We start from the raw sequence: 17,270 nt of genomic DNA, 5'->3' as shown, positions 1-17,270 counted from the left end.
GTAGAACGAGAGTAATCGTCAGCAGAGTAGCCAAGATTTTATTGAGATACAGAAGGGATAAGGTTGGGCAATGCACGTCAGATTTTGACGGTTGAGCCATTGGTTTGACTTCATGCATGGGTTGACCCACACTTGGCAGAGTTGGCTCCTGCCGAGGATAAGTTGTTGTCCCGAACCATTACTATCTTCCTCTTTAAAGTTTTGGGCAAAATTACATGCTTTGCAAGTATTTTTGAATTATACATATATATATATATATATATTTTTTAATCGAGGATGAATTAAAAATAACACTTTAAGTGCGAGTAATGCTTCCCAAATCACGTTAAATTATGAGGACATTGTTGACAAGATAGAGTAATGTTTTGGTCGTATTAGAACAGCTTTATATAGGGGAAATCAATGAAATTGGATTTAGTAATGACCAATGAACGCGCGTCTCGCGGTGCGGACCACGGCAGGTCAAGCACGCACGTGAGACCCACGCGTGTAAACGCGTTTTGTGGTCGAGCGTACGTGACGTGTGTCCACGTGCACTGGGCCCGGGGTTTTAATAACATATTTTATTTTGCTTAATACCGAGAATAGTCCAGTCATCTAAATCTTTCGCTTCATTTTTCTATGGATCTATTCATAAGGTAAACTCATCATATTACAATAAGTTGTTATATATTTAATATTGATAACTCGAATAATATCAGATATGGTAGAAGGACAATTTTATAAGCATTAGAGTTGATTTTTCGTATGATTTTATAAGGATCAAAGTGTTTTTTGGCATGAAACATTTTCAATGTTAAAACCTGGAAATCTCTTGGTTAGACTCTCGAACATCTACTATAGTTTTGTGTAATTTATTATTTAAATTAATTTTTATGTAAATTTTGATACAAGATTAATAGGTTTTTGATATTGCTCATGAATTTAAATGTTCCTCATAGAAAGATTGATTAAGCAATAAATTATACATGTTTGCTTTATATGTTCATATAGGTCAAATAATTCAAAGAGGAAAATATGATAACGATGAGAGTTCGACTTTGAAGGATTTCTGCAAGGAACATTAAAAAACATTTGTTTTTAATTCTGTATGTAAAATACAACTTTTCATCCTTCCCTCCTTCCCCTTCATGCAAATTAACAATGTCAATCTGGGAAATTGATTGCTGCATTCTCCAATCCCGAACAATTCTGGGTTGTAGGAATGATGTGAAGATTACTGATCTACTTGATCATACTCCTAAGATGACAAACTTCTTTTCCTATGTGGATACATCAAATCGGGAGAATCTAGATGATCTGTGTACTTTGAGCTGAATTGCTGGTACTTTTCTGGCCACTGCCTGCCATACCATCTGAACCGCATCATCTTTCTTTGATGGGTATTGAAACTCAAAGTAACCTTCGACCTCCTTCAATCTTTGCCACATCTGGGTCCAGTCCTCTCGGCTTACGCTTCTAATCAATGTCATCAGAAAACCTTTCTTGATAGCATCAAATTTCCGCACAAAGATGCAAAACTTGGAATAGTCGAGGACATCTTCATACGGGAGCTCGATGTCATCACTGATGATGACTGGGACACAGTGACTAGCGATGGCATCAAAAAGCCGGTTGGAAGATGGGGTGTCCCCGGCGATATTTAGACAGAATTTTGATGAATGCATTCCTCGACTGGCTTCATCGGTCCCATTCTCACGAAGGCTTCCAAATGCAAAATGCGCACTTTTTTCACCTTTCAGAAGATTAAAGAGCTGTTTTCGGATTGATCCTCCCTAAACACCAAGCCATAAAAGGAAATTATCAGCTTATCTTGTTTGCTATATAAGAAAGAAGCAATGGAGCGTAAACAAGGTACAATTTCTACACTCATATAAGGTTCTACTTCTCAAGGGTACATCCAAGATGTTTGTGGACTTTCAGGTTCAAAATGTGTCAATGGTAATTAGAATGGAAAAATAGAGTTGATAACGAGAAACACATTCACAATTCTGTGTCATTGATAAACAACCATTAGACACTACAGTGCGAACAAGTCTAACAGAGAAAGGCAAATGAATGCACTAAATCATGACTTTCTAGTCATTACTCAATACAACATAGCAGCCATGCACAAGATTTTCTTGATTGAACATGACATGGATATAACAAATTGTCCTGACCGAAGGTATTTGTCTTCACCATTACGGAACAATGCAACAAGAGGAGACAAGGTCACTAAACTGGTTTATTCTTTGTCACTAAAGCCAGTACTGTATGTAGATCCAATGCACTCTGAGTTAACATTAACATAAAACCTACAAAAAATAAAAGATACTACCAGAAACCAAGGAACCAGTTGAGAATCAAGTATGTTTTTCATAGCATGATCTGCATAAGATCTCTCAATTCATCGAACTTGCACAATTTTTTTAAGCTCTGTTATAAGTAGTAAACCTGCTCTCTAAGCTATCCAACACAAGATACATAACGTCCAACTGAAACAAATTTGTTCTCTGTTTTGCTCACCAAAGTAACTTCCAATCTCTGTGAAGTAACTTCCTCTTTAAGGTTGTATTTCTTCCACATTATCTATATATATTCCTCAACATAGCAACTTTAATTCTAGTTCCATATATTGCATGATACTCAAACTAAGTATGCATATTTATAAAATTTTTGGATCTACAACCACCAAACAACTGCTATTAAGATCATGCACCCTCCGAGCAATACCTTGGGCTTGTTGTACTCTGCTACTGATAATCATGATGACAACTTTATAGTTATGGATTTGAATATATATTAAAGGGATCAAGTCACTAAAACAGACCTTCTATCATAGAGATAAGGCTGCATATATTAACCCTCCCCAGACCTCAAATTGAAGAGGACAAAAGTAAGGCCAATTAATTGTACCAGAAAATTTAGCTGTTACCTGTAATTTTGGAGCTTTGATCTTGCATTTTGTGACAAAGAATAATATGATGACATTTCTCTATTAGCCTTCTACTAGAACTTATATACTACATACACCAAGCTATATTTGATTCCCAATATAAAGGTCGAAGATAAACAACTTCCTAACCACATCGTTGAATGTTCATTTCATTATTCACTTGTTTTGGCTTACTCCAACTATTAAAAAGCCTGAGGTCACATCACAAAAGCCTGTGGCAAAATTTGCTTCATGCTTAAAGAAAAGAAAAAAACAAACAAGCCTAGATTTATATCATATTGGAAACATGAACTTGTACTGGGACCCTTTCAGGGGTATATCTTCTCTTTTTTTTCATGACAGTTGCATCATCAACATGCCACTGTTTGTAATTCTTGTTTATATACTATATCAATACTAAGCCACATCCATGCCAATGCCTAACATTCTGGCATGAAGACCAACTATAGAATGGAAGATAATATATTACAAAGTGTGACAGAAAATTTTCTCCATAGAATACAATCAATCAGTAGGTTGATCTAAGAGAAAAAAAGCTAAGGTTTCTGACAAGACTTTAAAGAAGATAAGGATGACAAAAGAAATTGACTCATGCTTGATGAATCTGGAATTTGGTTGTTGACTAGGTTTTCAAGGAAACGAGAAATAATTAAGTCAAAACTTCTAATTCATGGTATAATACCTCAAACGATACATTAAGATAAAAATATGTTCATTGATTTAATACAGAAAGTCATGAAAGAAGACAAGTACATCAATTATAACACAAAGCAGGGATAGAAGAGCAAAATCAAGTCACCTTGTGATCTGGTTGATTGTTCTTTTTCTTCTAGCTAACAAACACTTCCATAACACCATAACAGGAACAAGAAATTAGAAACCCAAAATTCGTGAGAATTTGTTCCTCAATAAGAAAGCTGAATAACTTTTTCCTTCATTTTAATTTTCTTACAAGGAACAAAAAAGTAATACTTCCTTAACATTTATATATATGATAGACATTTGGAGCAAAAAATTTTATTATCTTGTTCATCAAAATTTTCATATGATGATGTTCTTTACATTTTAGTTCTGCATACTTCTCCACAGGACAATTCTGTTTTTCCTGCATCTCTTATCTTTATGTTATCCTTTTAAATGGAAAAGGGCCAAAAAGAATTGTCCTGATTAAGAAGTACCATGGCAACTGTGGTATAGTAACATGGTGGAACTAAGAATAGATAGGCTAAAGCATGTATATAATTAACTGTTCAAGGTGTGGACCTATAACATTCTAACCATATGGAAGTGTAAACATAGGAGTATTGCTGTTACATTAGTAGAACAGTCATTTGCTAATCAATGTACAGCATGTAATGCATTGATAAAAACTATTATACTTGAATTACAGTTTATAAAGTTGATTTCTGCATATAGATCATGTAATTTTACTCTAGGGAATGATGTGACACTTCAACTTAACCCTCAAGAATATAGGTGATTTATTGAATAGAGAAGTGAGATTATGGGAACAACTATGGTCTAGTTGAGATGAAAATCAGCTGGATTCAAAAATCATGAATTAGAACTGTAAGAATGAATTTAATGGTCATGAGTTAAGCAGCTAAAACATTAAACCAACAAGGGATAAATATTAATAGATATGAAGTTCCAAATACTTGACATGGAAATCTGATCTAAAATGTCATGGGACTATGGTAAATTAAATGCCTAGGTGTTCAATCACACCCAAAAAATATTTATTATCTGATGGTGATTAACATTCACAATAAAAGATTGCAAAACCAATAAGAAAAAAACATGTCCTAAGTACTCTTTATATTATGAGAGACTTTTGGTGGTCCTGGCAATTTTATGAGCCAGTGGGAAGCCACCATTCTCTAAAGGGCTATTGCCTCTCTCAACAATAAACAAAGTGCATTCAAAATTGTAGGTTCAGACATAGATATTCTATAGTTATTTCCTTTCTCCTTTAGGTTCACAGTCACTCACAAATAAAAAAGGATCACTAATAACATTTTAGAAGATTCTTCACTTGCCCATTATGGTACAGTGAAAATAACAATTGCATTATCTTCTCTTCCCCTTTATTCTTCCATAAATGTAGATGAACAACATTTCTCTTTTTCTCGATCCTGTTCATCTGGACTTGGGCAAGCGAATTGACTCTACAACTTAAAATAAAGAAATTGATTTTCAGGTTGACCACACCTATAATGTGCTGAATAGTATACCATTACTTGCACATACAGAAGCCAAAGAAGCCATTTGACCAAACAAAGTTTTCATAAGCTTCTGTTCATGGATTAATCAAGTAGCAAAATGAAAGAATCGGCTGCAGTGATGCATCAACAATTACTATCAAGCATACTTCTGACAGACTTCACGAGTGTCAATTGAAAAGCACTTACATTTTTCCTGTGGATACCTCCTTGAAAGTACAATAAAATTGAGCGATCATCAAAGCCAAACGAATCATTGACAAATGTCTTGATCAAATGCTTGTAAGGTGCAATTATGTCTTTCTCCACATTAGCTACATGGGGAAAGTACCGCCCAAAATCTGAAAGAATGAACATGCAAGGCGACAGCTTCATACGAGCATCTAACATGCTGTTTGGATGGTGTGCCATTATAATGTGGTCTCGTCCCCCTGACCTTTTCCACTCCCTCTGAGACGTTAAAAATTCCACCAACTTTTTCTGCAACAACTCGTTTGTACTAACTGTTTCAGGTGGATTGACCTTTGAATGCCGATTGCAGCTTAAAGATGAAAAGAAAGGAACAAACACAACATCAGCTTCCCTAGAATCCTCAACCCTCACAGCACTACATGGGGCACTCCGGTCAGAAAATCTTGAAGACAGGAGATCCAATGTCAGCCAATAATCAATGCTGTGCTGAAGATTCAACCCACCAGGATAGTGTGGAACTTCAGCCCGTATATTTGGCCACACACTCTTGCCATCACCATTCCAACCCAAAATTCCAAAGTGAAACTCAGGTGGTAAATCATACATGAAAACCTTCAAGAGAGCATTGCTCGGATTACATTGCGTGAACTCTTCATCTGCTGGTGCATGTTGATGCAAGAAAGTTGACTCCTTGAACAATGTAGACTCACCTTCGTGGTTTCTCGAAGGAGTATTGAGGTTCGCAATCACTGAAACGATCTTTTTTTTGGGCAATACATGGCTGACGACGTGTATGCCAGAGTCAACCCAGAAGAAAAGATATGGGATAACCAGGAGTACCAAGAATGTGAGGCAGAAAACGAAGGGTTTCGGGCATACAGGCCGATGCGGTTGTATGTTTGAATTGGCCATTCACAGCTTAGTGGTCATCACAAGAAAAATACCTAATTTATCAGCAAAGATTCCACATTTATGAACCCAACAAGAAGTAAGAACAGTGACCAAAACCAATCAAGAAGAGACTCAAACAAATGGAACTCCTGGATGTAAGCTAAGGGCCAATAACTAGTGGCTTAAAGCATCGGTACCACTACCTGACTCCCAAATGTTACGGTTCTAACTCGTACTCAACAAATCCAGACAAAAGAAGAAGATTTTGGAAGAAAATCCACAGGAAAACACGATTAATCTAAAAGACTCTCCAGAGACCTCATTCCAAACCCAACGGCGGCACCCGAAACCAAATTGCCACGGTTCACCTCTCTACCATAGATGAGCATAAAGGCAGCATTTTGATGATCACACTCGATCCAACCCAACCTAGAGACAACAAATCAAATCCAGAACCTAGAAAGGTCGAAATTACACGTCAAAAAAGTGGAACAGAATCGAACTCCATAGAGACAAAGAAAGCCAAAACAACTACCGACCGTGAATGGAATGATGGAGAGAGAAAGAACCATCAAAATCGAGTTTTGAAGCTCGTCTTCGTGGGCGACGAGCTCGGATCGCTCTCACTCGCTCGCTTCGCGCAAGATTTGGGGAACCTCTCCCTGGATCCGAGCTCTTCGGTCTCCGCTGCTCAGAGGTGTGCTGTGTTCCAAGCGACTTTTCTAGAAAGTTTTTTATTTTAAAATTTTTAATTCATACTCTAATTTTATTTTTTAATAGTATTTTTTATTTATAAAATACTTAAATTATCTCAAAAAAAAATTGTCTATCACAATATTTTTAACATGTTTTAGTGTTTTTACCACCAAAATAAAGATATTATATAATTTATTTAAATATACTATATGAGAAGGAAAATTTATTCATTGTTTATTATGATCCTGCAACTAATGCATTAATTTTGTGAGTATCTAAGTCGTAGTTAATGATGATAGATCCATCTAAGTTTCATTCAATTCCTAACCCACTTCAAATGTAGGATTATACTGAAATATTAGACTATTAATTTTCATACATGTAAGTCCCTTGTATGAGTGTGATGAACAACTACATACCTCATCCCAATTAAAATTCAAGTTCCAGAGTTGTTGAAAATTCAGATGTTTTCTTACTCTATGATATTGACAAAAGACAGTCATTTCATTCACAATAAAGCATATGGTTACTAATTCATTTGGTCATGGAGACTTGTATCTTCAAAATGATTGAAATTAAGCAACACTTAGTGTTTAATTAAGATCAAGACCCAAATGATATTTGTTTACAATGTGATGTGCTTATGCTAAAAAGTGAACTTTGTTATGTTATGATATTATGTAGGAGAAATATATGTAAGCAAACCAATTTAGCCCCCCAATAAGCATCTAAATGTTTTACCAAGACAGCTTGGCTCCAACCTTATACACACTTTGGAGACTTTTCTTCTGTTTGATCTTTGACTGCTATAGTAAGTGTTGGGTGAAATAAGGTGATCATGACTATCGATTGCTACCTCGTTCATCTACTCACATGACAATTGCAGATTGGCAAATTTATTTGATTAGATAATTAAAAATCATGCAAAAATTATATGCTTCGTCCTTGTTATTATATATGGCCAAATCAATGCATTATTCTCTTTATTACGTTATAAATGTAACTAAAATAAATATTATTATGATACCATTTGTGAAACCGAAAACATCTGAGTAGATGATATTGTCCTTGTTAACTTGATAGAACTTGTACTCGATTTGTTCACGTTGAGCAATATTTCCACCTGTTCATAAAGGAGTCAATCTATCATTAATTATTGTGACGAGAAAATAATTTTTTTTAAAATTAAAATAAGATTGGATCAAAGATCAGTTCATTTGCTTGTAGAATCTTCGCCTCGTTCAAATGACCCGTTAAATGACTCGGTTCGACTATCAATATCTAGGATTGTCCCGATGATCAAGCCTTCGTCGCGGATTAGTTGAGCTCGTGGTTGATTCTAAATGACCCTTTTCAGTGGGTATGTTTCGTTTTGTCGTTGTCGGGTTCCTGCACGCTGGTATAAGTCGGGAGGGGAGAGGTTTTTCGATTTTGGCCCTTCCAAAGATCAAGTCAATGGGCTTTTATAGAAAGCTTGTGACCCCCCTTTATCACATGCTAACTAAGAGCTTTTATTCTAGTGCTCGAGGGTCGATCGTATACGATTTGCCTGCGACGATCGACTTGAGATTTGTTAACCGTATGTAAAATCTCCAAGACCGTAGAAGTATCTATCAACAGTGTGATCGGATGTTTGAAGCTTGTCCCGTCAGAGATCTCTCGTGCCTTGGTGGAGCCATCGTCAGGAAAGCTCACCGTAGCGCTCAAGGCAGGGTTGCAGTCTTTGGATGCTTGTCTACTAAATTAATGAGACAGTAGCCAAGGGCATGTGAGCAGGGCCCGCTTGTTTGCAGACCTAACGAAGCTTTTACCCTTTTTTTTCCTTTTTCTTTATATATATATATATATATATATATATATATATATATACATATTTTATGATCATTTAACTATATATAATATAATAATCATTAAAACAACTCTTAAAACTAGTAATATAAGATTATCATATAGTCCATGTAGTATATTTCACATTTATCTAAATTCAAGACTCTTTATCGTAAGTAAATTGAGAGCTCGATAAAATAATAATGATAATAATAAATAATAATAATATAAATTTTCCTAAGTGAGATTTGAAGCATCCAAATGGCGCTTACAAAGAAAATATATATCCCTAATCATTTTTTTCGATACAAAATTTGGATAATAAAATTCTCTTGAATTTTTATCAAACAACATTTGTTTTCTTTGATTAGTGTAGGTAATTGATTATTTATATATACAATAAATTCCATGTATCAGTGGCCACTAAAAAGAGTAGAAGACCACAATTATGTGGTCTTGTCAATGCGAGTAACTAATAATATCTTTCCTCGAATACCATCAGAGTATACTGTGCATGAATGATAGCTCAAATTATTAGAAGTAGGCCACAATCCACCATGTGGATGCATCAACGAATGGATTTGGATTTCCTGTTCACAATTTTTGGAGCATTTCTGCAGCCAATTGGTTTAGATTCCTGTACACAGACTTGCTTTAACAGCAACTATGCGTAGAGAGGATGGCGACGGCCCCCCCACCCCGTAGCTTTGAATTCAACCAGGCAAGAGTAGTACATGCACGAGCTGGCCAATCCATCCCAGCCGAAGAGACACACACAGGCAAAAAAGGTGTGAGGGAATTGATGATGGAGGTGTGTCGGTGAAGGGTGGTGGCAATAGCGGTGGAGAAGCTGCTCTCCGCCTTATAAATGCACAGCTTGGGTTGCAACGGCTTTCTTGTGGGTTCGTCTGTAATGGAGAGATCTACTCAGGCTCTTCTCTTCCTGATCCTCCTCGTTTGCTGTGCTGTAATGGCAGCATCAGCCAAGGTTAAATCTCCCACCCTTCCTCTCTCTCTTTCTCTCCTTTTGTAGATTACACAGCAACGGCATCTGATGAAGGCTGCAATTTTGCCTATGCATTTGACATGTATGTAGGATCTCCCAGCTGAGGAGTTCGGTGTGAGCTTGGCAGAAAAAGGGGTCAGTAAAATAGCAACTTAGTTGTCATTCCATATAATGTTTGCATTGTCGAAGGGAGTGAGAGATTCTGTGTATAAGGCCTAACTGGTGTCTTTTCACTTGGTTGGCAGCATAAACATAAGCATTCTGGGTTTTCTGAAGCAGGTATGGTTTTAGAAATGGCAGCTATGTTTCTGATTGCTCTCTGTTCTTACAAACTGCTGCATCAGATGCAACATGTTTGATCCATTTATGAAGTGCTTGTACTTGCATTTGTTAGAACTGGCCTTAAATGTCCTGAGCTACTTTGATCTTATGCCAACCCTGTCAGGTTAACATGAAACCTTCAATGGCAACTGGAGAACAGTTCCATTGTTTGATGGAGTATCTTCTCCTGTATTTTCATCAACCATCATGCATGATTCTATCACATCAACCAAAAGACAAATCTGTTCATAAGCCAGTAAAAAGACTCTTTAACAAGTATCGGTAAATGGATAATTAACTTCGTGTATTGCTACTAATGCACCCTGCACTTATCTGTCGCTGATTTCTCATCAGCCTCTCCTTCTCCTTGCTACACTAGTGATAGTGGTCAACTCCTTTAAGTTCTTCCAACTCAAAAACTAATAATTTTGACATAAATACAGAGGAAACTTGCATCTACTACAAATCTGTGATGACAGAGATAGATCCAGTCTTGGTAAGCAAATTGACTAGAGAGAAAGTTAATAGGAATTGGAAAGCTACAAGTACATCAACAATAGATGCCTCCTTGCCATCACATCTTTTTGGTCAACGCTAAATAAGAGTGTTCTGCACATCAACAACATATATCTCCTTGCTTGGCTGACTTAATCTAATCCGATGACAATATTTTTGTGAAGTTCTTATAGAAATATAGAGAGGAAAAATCTTTGTTATGTTGCAACTTATATTAGTCATAAGCTCTACCAGGAAAAGAAAATTAAATCTATTAATGCTTGTAATTAGCGATGTTTGCCAGATTGGCGATCTCTCATTTATTCATCCTTGGATATGATTTTGCAGAGTGCCCAGGTGCCTGTCAATATAGATGCTCCAAGACTGCCTACAAGAAGCCCTGCTTGTTCTTCTGCCAGAAGTGCTGCTTCAAGTGCAGGTGTGTTCCTCCAGGAACCTATGCACACAAGGAGGTTTGCCCATGCTACAATAACTGGAAGACCAAGAGAGGAGGTCCCAAGTGCCCATGAGCTCCTCTGCTTGAAGATATCAGACTTCTTCTCTAAATATATTATGATTATTGAAGTAGACAAGCTTATTTCTACCAATGTATGTCCTTAATTGTGTGACAGCATCAGTAACATAATTGTTCTAAGCCCTGATACTAGGCTGCTGGTGCAACTCTAATGAGATAAGATCTTCAAATCTGTGGCTGCCATTTGTATTGGTTTAATATTGTCACCATCTGAAGATATCTGATCCATTTAAGTTCTATGTTCAGTTCATTCAAGTCTTCTTCCGTTTCGGCATAAGATCAAATCAGGAGCACATTGCACACGCAATCACCAAGTATGAACTTGTTACAGGCTACTGTAATTTGTCATCTTTTGGTATGAAAGAGAGAAAGGAACTGCAAAAACACAGAGAACCACAAAGCATAGATACACATAACCCCCAGCAAGAAAGCAAAGAAGTCAATTGATGGCACCAGATTGTTGCACTCAAAGTTTCTATAGAATTTTTTCTAGCATAATTATCTCTTTTTTCAGCTAATGTATTGTTGAGTTCCACACTTGGAATATCTATAAGAGAAGTACACAAGTGATTTTGCCAGACATACTAAACATACCTGCATTGTTATTATCTACAACTTGATTCAGAAGGAAAACCTTGCCTTGAGATCTTGGCGCTCTCTTCAATCAAGTTACCACCACAGCTGAAACTCTTCTTCCTCCTGTGCAGGGCTTTGGTCCATGAAATCTGTAGCTTGACGACCTCCAATTGATGCAAGTGTCCATTGAAAATGACTGAGATTCATTGAACCGCTCTGCTCAAAAGGATTCATAGGATTTTGCTGAATCATGGTTGAAGTAGAAGCTGAATTGTTCATATTGGCCTCCATCTGCGTCGGAGACCGCAATCGATACAGATCTTGGTTGTTGATGTCAACATTGGCGTCATAAAAGTTGCAGAGATAATCCATGGATGTCGCACCACCAACTGCAATTCCACCTCCATTTACGTCACACGAAACAACAGCAGCAGCTCCACCTTCGTTCATTCTCAGCTCGTTGTCGTCGACAATCTGAGCCGTTCCTTCGCGATGCAGACAGCTGAACTGGTGGCGAATCCTCGAATTCTGATCGGGGAACCCATAGCGGTAATCGTGGTGCAGACACTGAGGGAAATCGCATGTAAAGATTCGCTGCGCCATGCTTGGCTCATCTTCTGACACCCTCTTGCGGGTGACATCCACCGCCATCTGCTCATCATGTGGAGAACCAACCACAACCTCTTCGTTGACAGGGCTCGAGTGTGCATCGATCACAATCTTGTGAACTGCTGGGGCATCAATGGGTGCAGTGGCATGCAGTCGTTTCTCTTGATCGAGCACTGCGTTCCAAAGCAAGCTCTCCTTTGCAGTCATCTTTTCTTGAAGGCACTTGGAGTATCTTATGATCCTCCTCATCTTATCGAAATTAGGCGCCATGTGCTTGATGACCGCAATGAGCGCACACGACTTCCATGCTTTCCTCAGGTCATGCGGCTTCCGGTACGGCGGCGGCTCGAGGTCCTCCGGGAACCCCATCTCCGGCCACCAGTCCTCTCTTCCGGAAGGCCACCACGTTGGTGGAATGCCAAGCTCAAGCGGGTACTTTCTCTGAGGAGGATCGCAGTACCGTATCAGTGAAGAAAGCAGAGAGCCCAGCGTTGTATCCTGCAGCTCCAGCAGCGTTTTGTGAACCGAAGTCAGGGAGCTGCTTTCTGCGCTCGACGAAGCAATCGAGTTTTCGATCTGATGCTTCTGCAAGGCCAACGGGCCGTTCTTGTCGAACTGCACTTTGTCCTGCCACCAGTCTTTCAAGCCACTGGAGGCGCCGGTTAACAGCTTCCCCTTCTCCAGGACGAGGCCGTAAACGAATCCTTGGACGTTGCAGGCATCCGTGAGCCTGCTCATGTGCCGCAGAATCTCCTCCTGCACTTGCGAAATCTTCACCTGCTGCTCCTGGCCGTCAAGTCGCTTGGCTGCGTCCATGGACCGACTCCTGCCATATCTCCTCTTCTTCACGCGTTTCAGACGTGCCTTTAGGCTCCCTATCAGCGCCTTGACCTGCTCCTCGTTGAGCTTGTCGATGCTCCCAATTAATTCTTCTGAAACCAGTCCTCCTTGTTGACTCGAGGAACATCCAGCTTCATCTTCAGTAGGTGAAGGGACGGCAATCGAGACTGCATTCACATCTTGCCACTCCGGCGGCATGCATGGCATTTTGCCACTCGGGCGGCGTTCCATGGTTCTCAACTTGGAACCCAACAGCTTGATGATGGAGGCTGACAGAATTTAGACGAAAGCGGTGTCGCCCTGTAATGCATCAACACTGACCGTGTGAGAAGAGAAGAGTAATGCATTCCCTCCTTCTCCTCCGCATGCAAATGACTAAGAGATTGTTGAGACTAAAGGAAAGACCATACTGCTACATTTGTAGACCGACTTGTGTTCATGATTAGCAAGTCAATGGAAAAGCTTTAGAAATATTCAAACTGTAAATAAGGATTTTAATATTTTTATATTAATCAAGAATGTTATTATCAATATATCTCAATGACGATAAAAAAATATATATAACTGATCTGAAATAGTAATTACAAAAAAATGAAAAGCGACACGAACAAAGAATTACTTTGGTTAACAAAAAAACATGTTAGGCATAAACAATCCAAATTTTTTTCTAATGAACAAAAACCATTTCTTATTCACTACAAAATTGAATCGAGGAAAAGAAATAATCTTATAAATAGAAAAGTAGAGAAATTTAAGAGTGTCCTTCGATGGGGCAAATATTTTTGGAGAATAAATATTTTAGATCAGCGATGAAAATTCATGAGTGGCTGGAGATATTCATGCATGCTGAACCATTTAACAATCAGGAGTTGCAAACATTAAATGATCGGTGGATCAAAGGAATGGATTAAAATGCCAACAAAATGAATGCTGGAGAGCCATGCACTGTGATCATCATCAAACAGCAGTGTTCAAGCAAAAACACACATGGGATTCTTACACAGTAGCAAAAGCAACGTATGAGAACAGACGGATCAAAGAGAACGAAGTGTGGGGAAGGCAGACACCTCAATGCTTCACATTGGCATGCTGCTTACCATTCGTGAATTTATTTAGACGATATATCTTTGTAAATATTAAGATATTTATTGAACTATAACATGTTTTCATGATGCCTAAGTAGAATAATCATATTAAACTATCCTGAATTATCTACTTAATCTTAACCCTCCTTCCATTAGAATCAATAAGGAAATTGGCAGAGTTATTTTAACCCATTAGTCATTAATATTAATCGCCTTGACATAATATCTTTAATCCTCCTTGACCTTGAATCAAATGCAACTAGATTTTCCATACTGGATTTCCATTACTGCACATAAGATGATGCAAATGTGGCAAATAGAAGCAAGTAATTAATGATACATAGTTGTCCAGTTTGCATTTGGAAAATAGTACATATTTGTTAAGATTGATTTCTTTTGCAATTATTTATTATCTTCAATGGTGATCTTTTTATAATTTTCCATAAAAGAAATCAATATGAAATTTATATATTAGTGTAATGGGCATAAGATGGATAATTTAAATTCCTGAATAATCTTTTTGGTTTAAATAATAAAATTAGAAAGAATAAATTAATAATTTTCCTAATTATCCAAAATGGCTTTAAAAGGCAAGAAGCTTCATGCAAAATTAACTAAACTAATTTTTTAAAGATATGGCACAAAAGCTGTGAGCTATAAAATCCATATCGTATATAAAAGGAAAAACTCTGAATTCTTTTTCCATTTTTTTTAATATAAGGCTTTAAAAATGACCGAATGTACTCATTTAAAAATTATAAAATAAAATAAAATATTAGGATGTAAATTCTTGAAGATAATTATTTACAAGCTAATTATCATCGGTCATCATTATCATTATTATTATCACTATCATCTCGATCTAAACTATCATAAATAGCTATTTGTTTCAAATCCCAAGCAGAAAAGTTATTTGCTTTAAAATGATAGACATATGCCAAATTTTATTTAACTTTTGGAAATAAATAATGGACACTTTATTTTTTTCACTTTTTTATTAAAATATTTGTGATATTTGACTGTTAGTTTTAATATAACATTTAGATATCAGTCATTTGAATACGTGTATCTTTGGACAAAGAAGTCATCATCCAATACGTCATCAATAGAGTCAATTAGTGATGATACAATTCGCGCGCTAAGAGGTTTCATGTGAGTTGAAAAATAATTAATTTTGTATTTCCCTAAACATGGATATGACTCCCATTAAAAAAAAAGGAAGGATTTGAAGGGATTAGGTGTAGCGGCTAACGAAGGAGAAGAGGCTCCTCAATGGGGTTAATTACATATTACCCCTATAGTTAGTTGTCTTTAGCATCTTGGTCCATATACTTTAAAAAGTATTGACATATCTATAGTTACGAAATTAAAACAGTTAGGCCCATTTACCATAACAACATAAATTTTATTGACGAAAATATGAAAACAAAGGGTAAAAAGGTAATTTTAATATTCGATAGCGGACGGTGTCACTGGCATCGGTGGTGGCAGATGGTGACGCCATTGATGTCAATGCCGACGTAGTTGCTTGGCCACCTTCTATGAAAATAAGGTTCGCTCTCATTACGACGCTACCCACCTCCACGAGAAGCACACTATCAACCTCATTGTCACTCGCCTCATGTCGCTCTGCATCTGCGTCGATGTTGATGCAGTTGTTGAGCGGCAACTGCGTTGATATCAATGTAGATGGTGGTAACTGCCATGATGTCCATGCGAAGATGGTGGTCGCCTCGTCGTTGTTCCATCAGGTGAATCCTAATCTTGACCCCTCCTCCTTTGCATCTGTGTCAACGCAAATACCGAGCGATCGTTACATTGGACATCGTACTTGAAGATAATGGAGGAAGTGGCCACTAGCCTCCTCTACCTCCACTAAAGCAACATGCTAACTGTGCACGACAACCTCAAGCCCTCCAACGCCCTGCTTGGCCCAGACTTCAAGTCATGCCTCGCCGACTATGCTCTCATCCCATCCCTCCTCCTCCTCCTCCTCACCCCATAACCTCACCACCACCTCCTCCTCTATGCATCCTCCTCCCTATTCTACTGCATGCCCGAGTCCCACCTTCCCAAGCCCTCTTTCACCCCCCTCTCTGACATTTATAACTTCGACATCCTCATCCTAGAGCTCCTCATCGGGAAGACTCCCTTCCAGGACCTGGTGGAGCACAGCACCAAACATCCCCTGATGAGTCAGCTCCGTGTGGGAGGAGGAGCATAACGACTTTGACACGGACCTCAGGTCGTCTAGGAACGAGGTATCTGAGGAAAAGTTGACAGTGTTGCTGAGCATCACTGTGGCATGTGTAGCGATCGAGGCAAAAAAGCGATCGCCGATGCCGGAGGTGCTGTGGATGATTAGGGAGGCATGGGCAAAGGTGATGGTCTTGTCCAACAGCAGGGACCATTCACCAGGGAGGTGGTTAGACATGGTGCATAGCTTGCTAAGGAAGTATGGATCAGAGGGTGGTGACTACTCGGCATCTACGTCGACACCGACGCAGATACAAAGGGAAAGGGGTCAAGATTAGGATCCACTCGATGGGTCAGTAGAGAGACAGCTACCTTTTTCGTCATAGATGTCATGGTTGCCACCATCATATGTGCCAACGTCTATGCAGTTGCTGCTTGACATATCAACATCGAGATGCAAAGTGACACAGGGCAGGCAATGATAAGGTCGATGGTATGCTTCTTGTGGAGGCAAGTGGCATCACAATAAGAGTAGACCTTATTGTTATTAGAGGTAGCTAGGCAACTGCATTGGTGTCGACGCTAGCAGCATCGTCATTTGCCACTGATACCATTCACCATTGAACATTAAAATTATCTTTTTACCTTTTATTTTTATGTTTTCGTCGATGAAACTAATGTCGTTAGGGTAAATAGACTTAGATGTTTAACTTTCGTAACTATAGGGATACCAATGTAACTTTTTAAAATATAGAAACCAGGATGCCAAAGACAAACTAACTATATGAGATAATATGCAATTAGCCCTCCTCAATGTGATAAATTAAATATTAATTACTCT

The 17,270-nt window shown here is 38.2% G+C and overlaps 3 protein-coding genes across 4 annotated transcripts; 1 reads left to right on the top strand and 2 right to left on the bottom strand.

Moving 5' to 3' along the window:
- Window positions 1-1,048: 1,048 nt before the first annotated feature.
- LOC103971052 (probable arabinosyltransferase ARAD1) lies at window positions 1,049-6,945 on the bottom strand. 2 transcript variants are annotated; one of them, XM_009384995.3, is made up of 3 exons: window positions 6,783-6,945; window positions 5,350-6,699; window positions 1,049-1,775 (listed from the first exon to the last, which is right to left on the bottom strand). In XM_009384995.3, exons 2-3 carry the CDS (start codon window positions 6,262-6,264, stop codon window positions 1,263-1,265), a joined length of 1,428 nt encoding a protein of 475 aa, XP_009383270.2. In that variant the 5' UTR covers window positions 6,265-6,699; window positions 6,783-6,945; the 3' UTR covers window positions 1,049-1,262. The 2 variants fall into 2 exon arrangements, with proteins under 2 accessions (XP_009383270.2, XP_009383269.2); XM_009384994.3 differs by having other exon boundaries at window positions 5,350-6,945.
- Window positions 6,946-9,461: 2,516 nt separating this feature from the next.
- LOC135675512 (gibberellin-regulated protein 12-like) lies at window positions 9,462-11,295 on the top strand. The gene is made up of 4 exons (XM_065185730.1): window positions 9,462-9,754; window positions 9,863-9,907; window positions 10,018-10,051; window positions 10,937-11,295. Exons 1-4 carry the CDS (start codon window positions 9,635-9,637, stop codon window positions 11,116-11,118), a joined length of 381 nt encoding a protein of 126 aa, XP_065041802.1. The 5' UTR covers window positions 9,462-9,634; the 3' UTR covers window positions 11,119-11,295.
- Window positions 11,296-11,792: 497 nt separating this feature from the next.
- Window positions 11,793-13,346, bottom strand: LOC135677916 (protein ETHYLENE-INSENSITIVE 3-like 1a). Its single transcript, XM_065190326.1, has one exon. It carries the CDS (start codon window positions 13,344-13,346, stop codon window positions 11,793-11,795), a length of 1,554 nt encoding a protein of 517 aa, XP_065046398.1.
- Between the last annotated feature and the right edge of the window lie 3,924 nt (window positions 13,347-17,270).

This window comes from Musa acuminata, chromosome BXJ1-6, assembly GCF_036884655.1.
Source record: "Musa acuminata AAA Group cultivar baxijiao chromosome BXJ1-6, Cavendish_Baxijiao_AAA, whole genome shotgun sequence".
Lineage (NCBI taxonomy): Eukaryota > Viridiplantae > Streptophyta > Magnoliopsida > Zingiberales > Musaceae > Musa > Musa acuminata.
This window is presented reverse-complemented; position numbering and strand designations above follow the sequence as displayed.

Bases quoted from the DNA above. Each gene is read 5' to 3' on its own strand.
- LOC103971052 (XM_009384994.3), bottom strand. From the start codon at position 6,264: ATGGCCAATTCAAACATACAACCGCATCGGCCTGTATGCCCGAAACCC. The intron at 1,776-5,349 runs GTAAGTGCTTTT...CTTGGTGTTTAG, and splicing joins GAGGTATCCACAGGAAAAAT to GGAGGATCAATCCGAAAACA.
- LOC135675512 (XM_065185730.1), top strand. From the start codon at position 9,635: ATGCACAGCTTGGGTTGCAACGGCTTTCTTGTGGGTTCGTCTGTAATG. The intron at 9,755-9,862 runs GTTAAATCTCCC...ACATGTATGTAG, and splicing joins TAATGGCAGCATCAGCCAAG to GATCTCCCAGCTGAGGAGTT. The intron at 10,052-10,936 runs GTATGGTTTTAG...ATGATTTTGCAG, and splicing joins TTCTGGGTTTTCTGAAGCAG to AGTGCCCAGGTGCCTGTCAA.
- LOC135677916 (XM_065190326.1), bottom strand. From the start codon at position 13,346: ATGCCGCCGGAGTGGCAAGATGTGAATGCAGTCTCGATTGCCGTCCCT.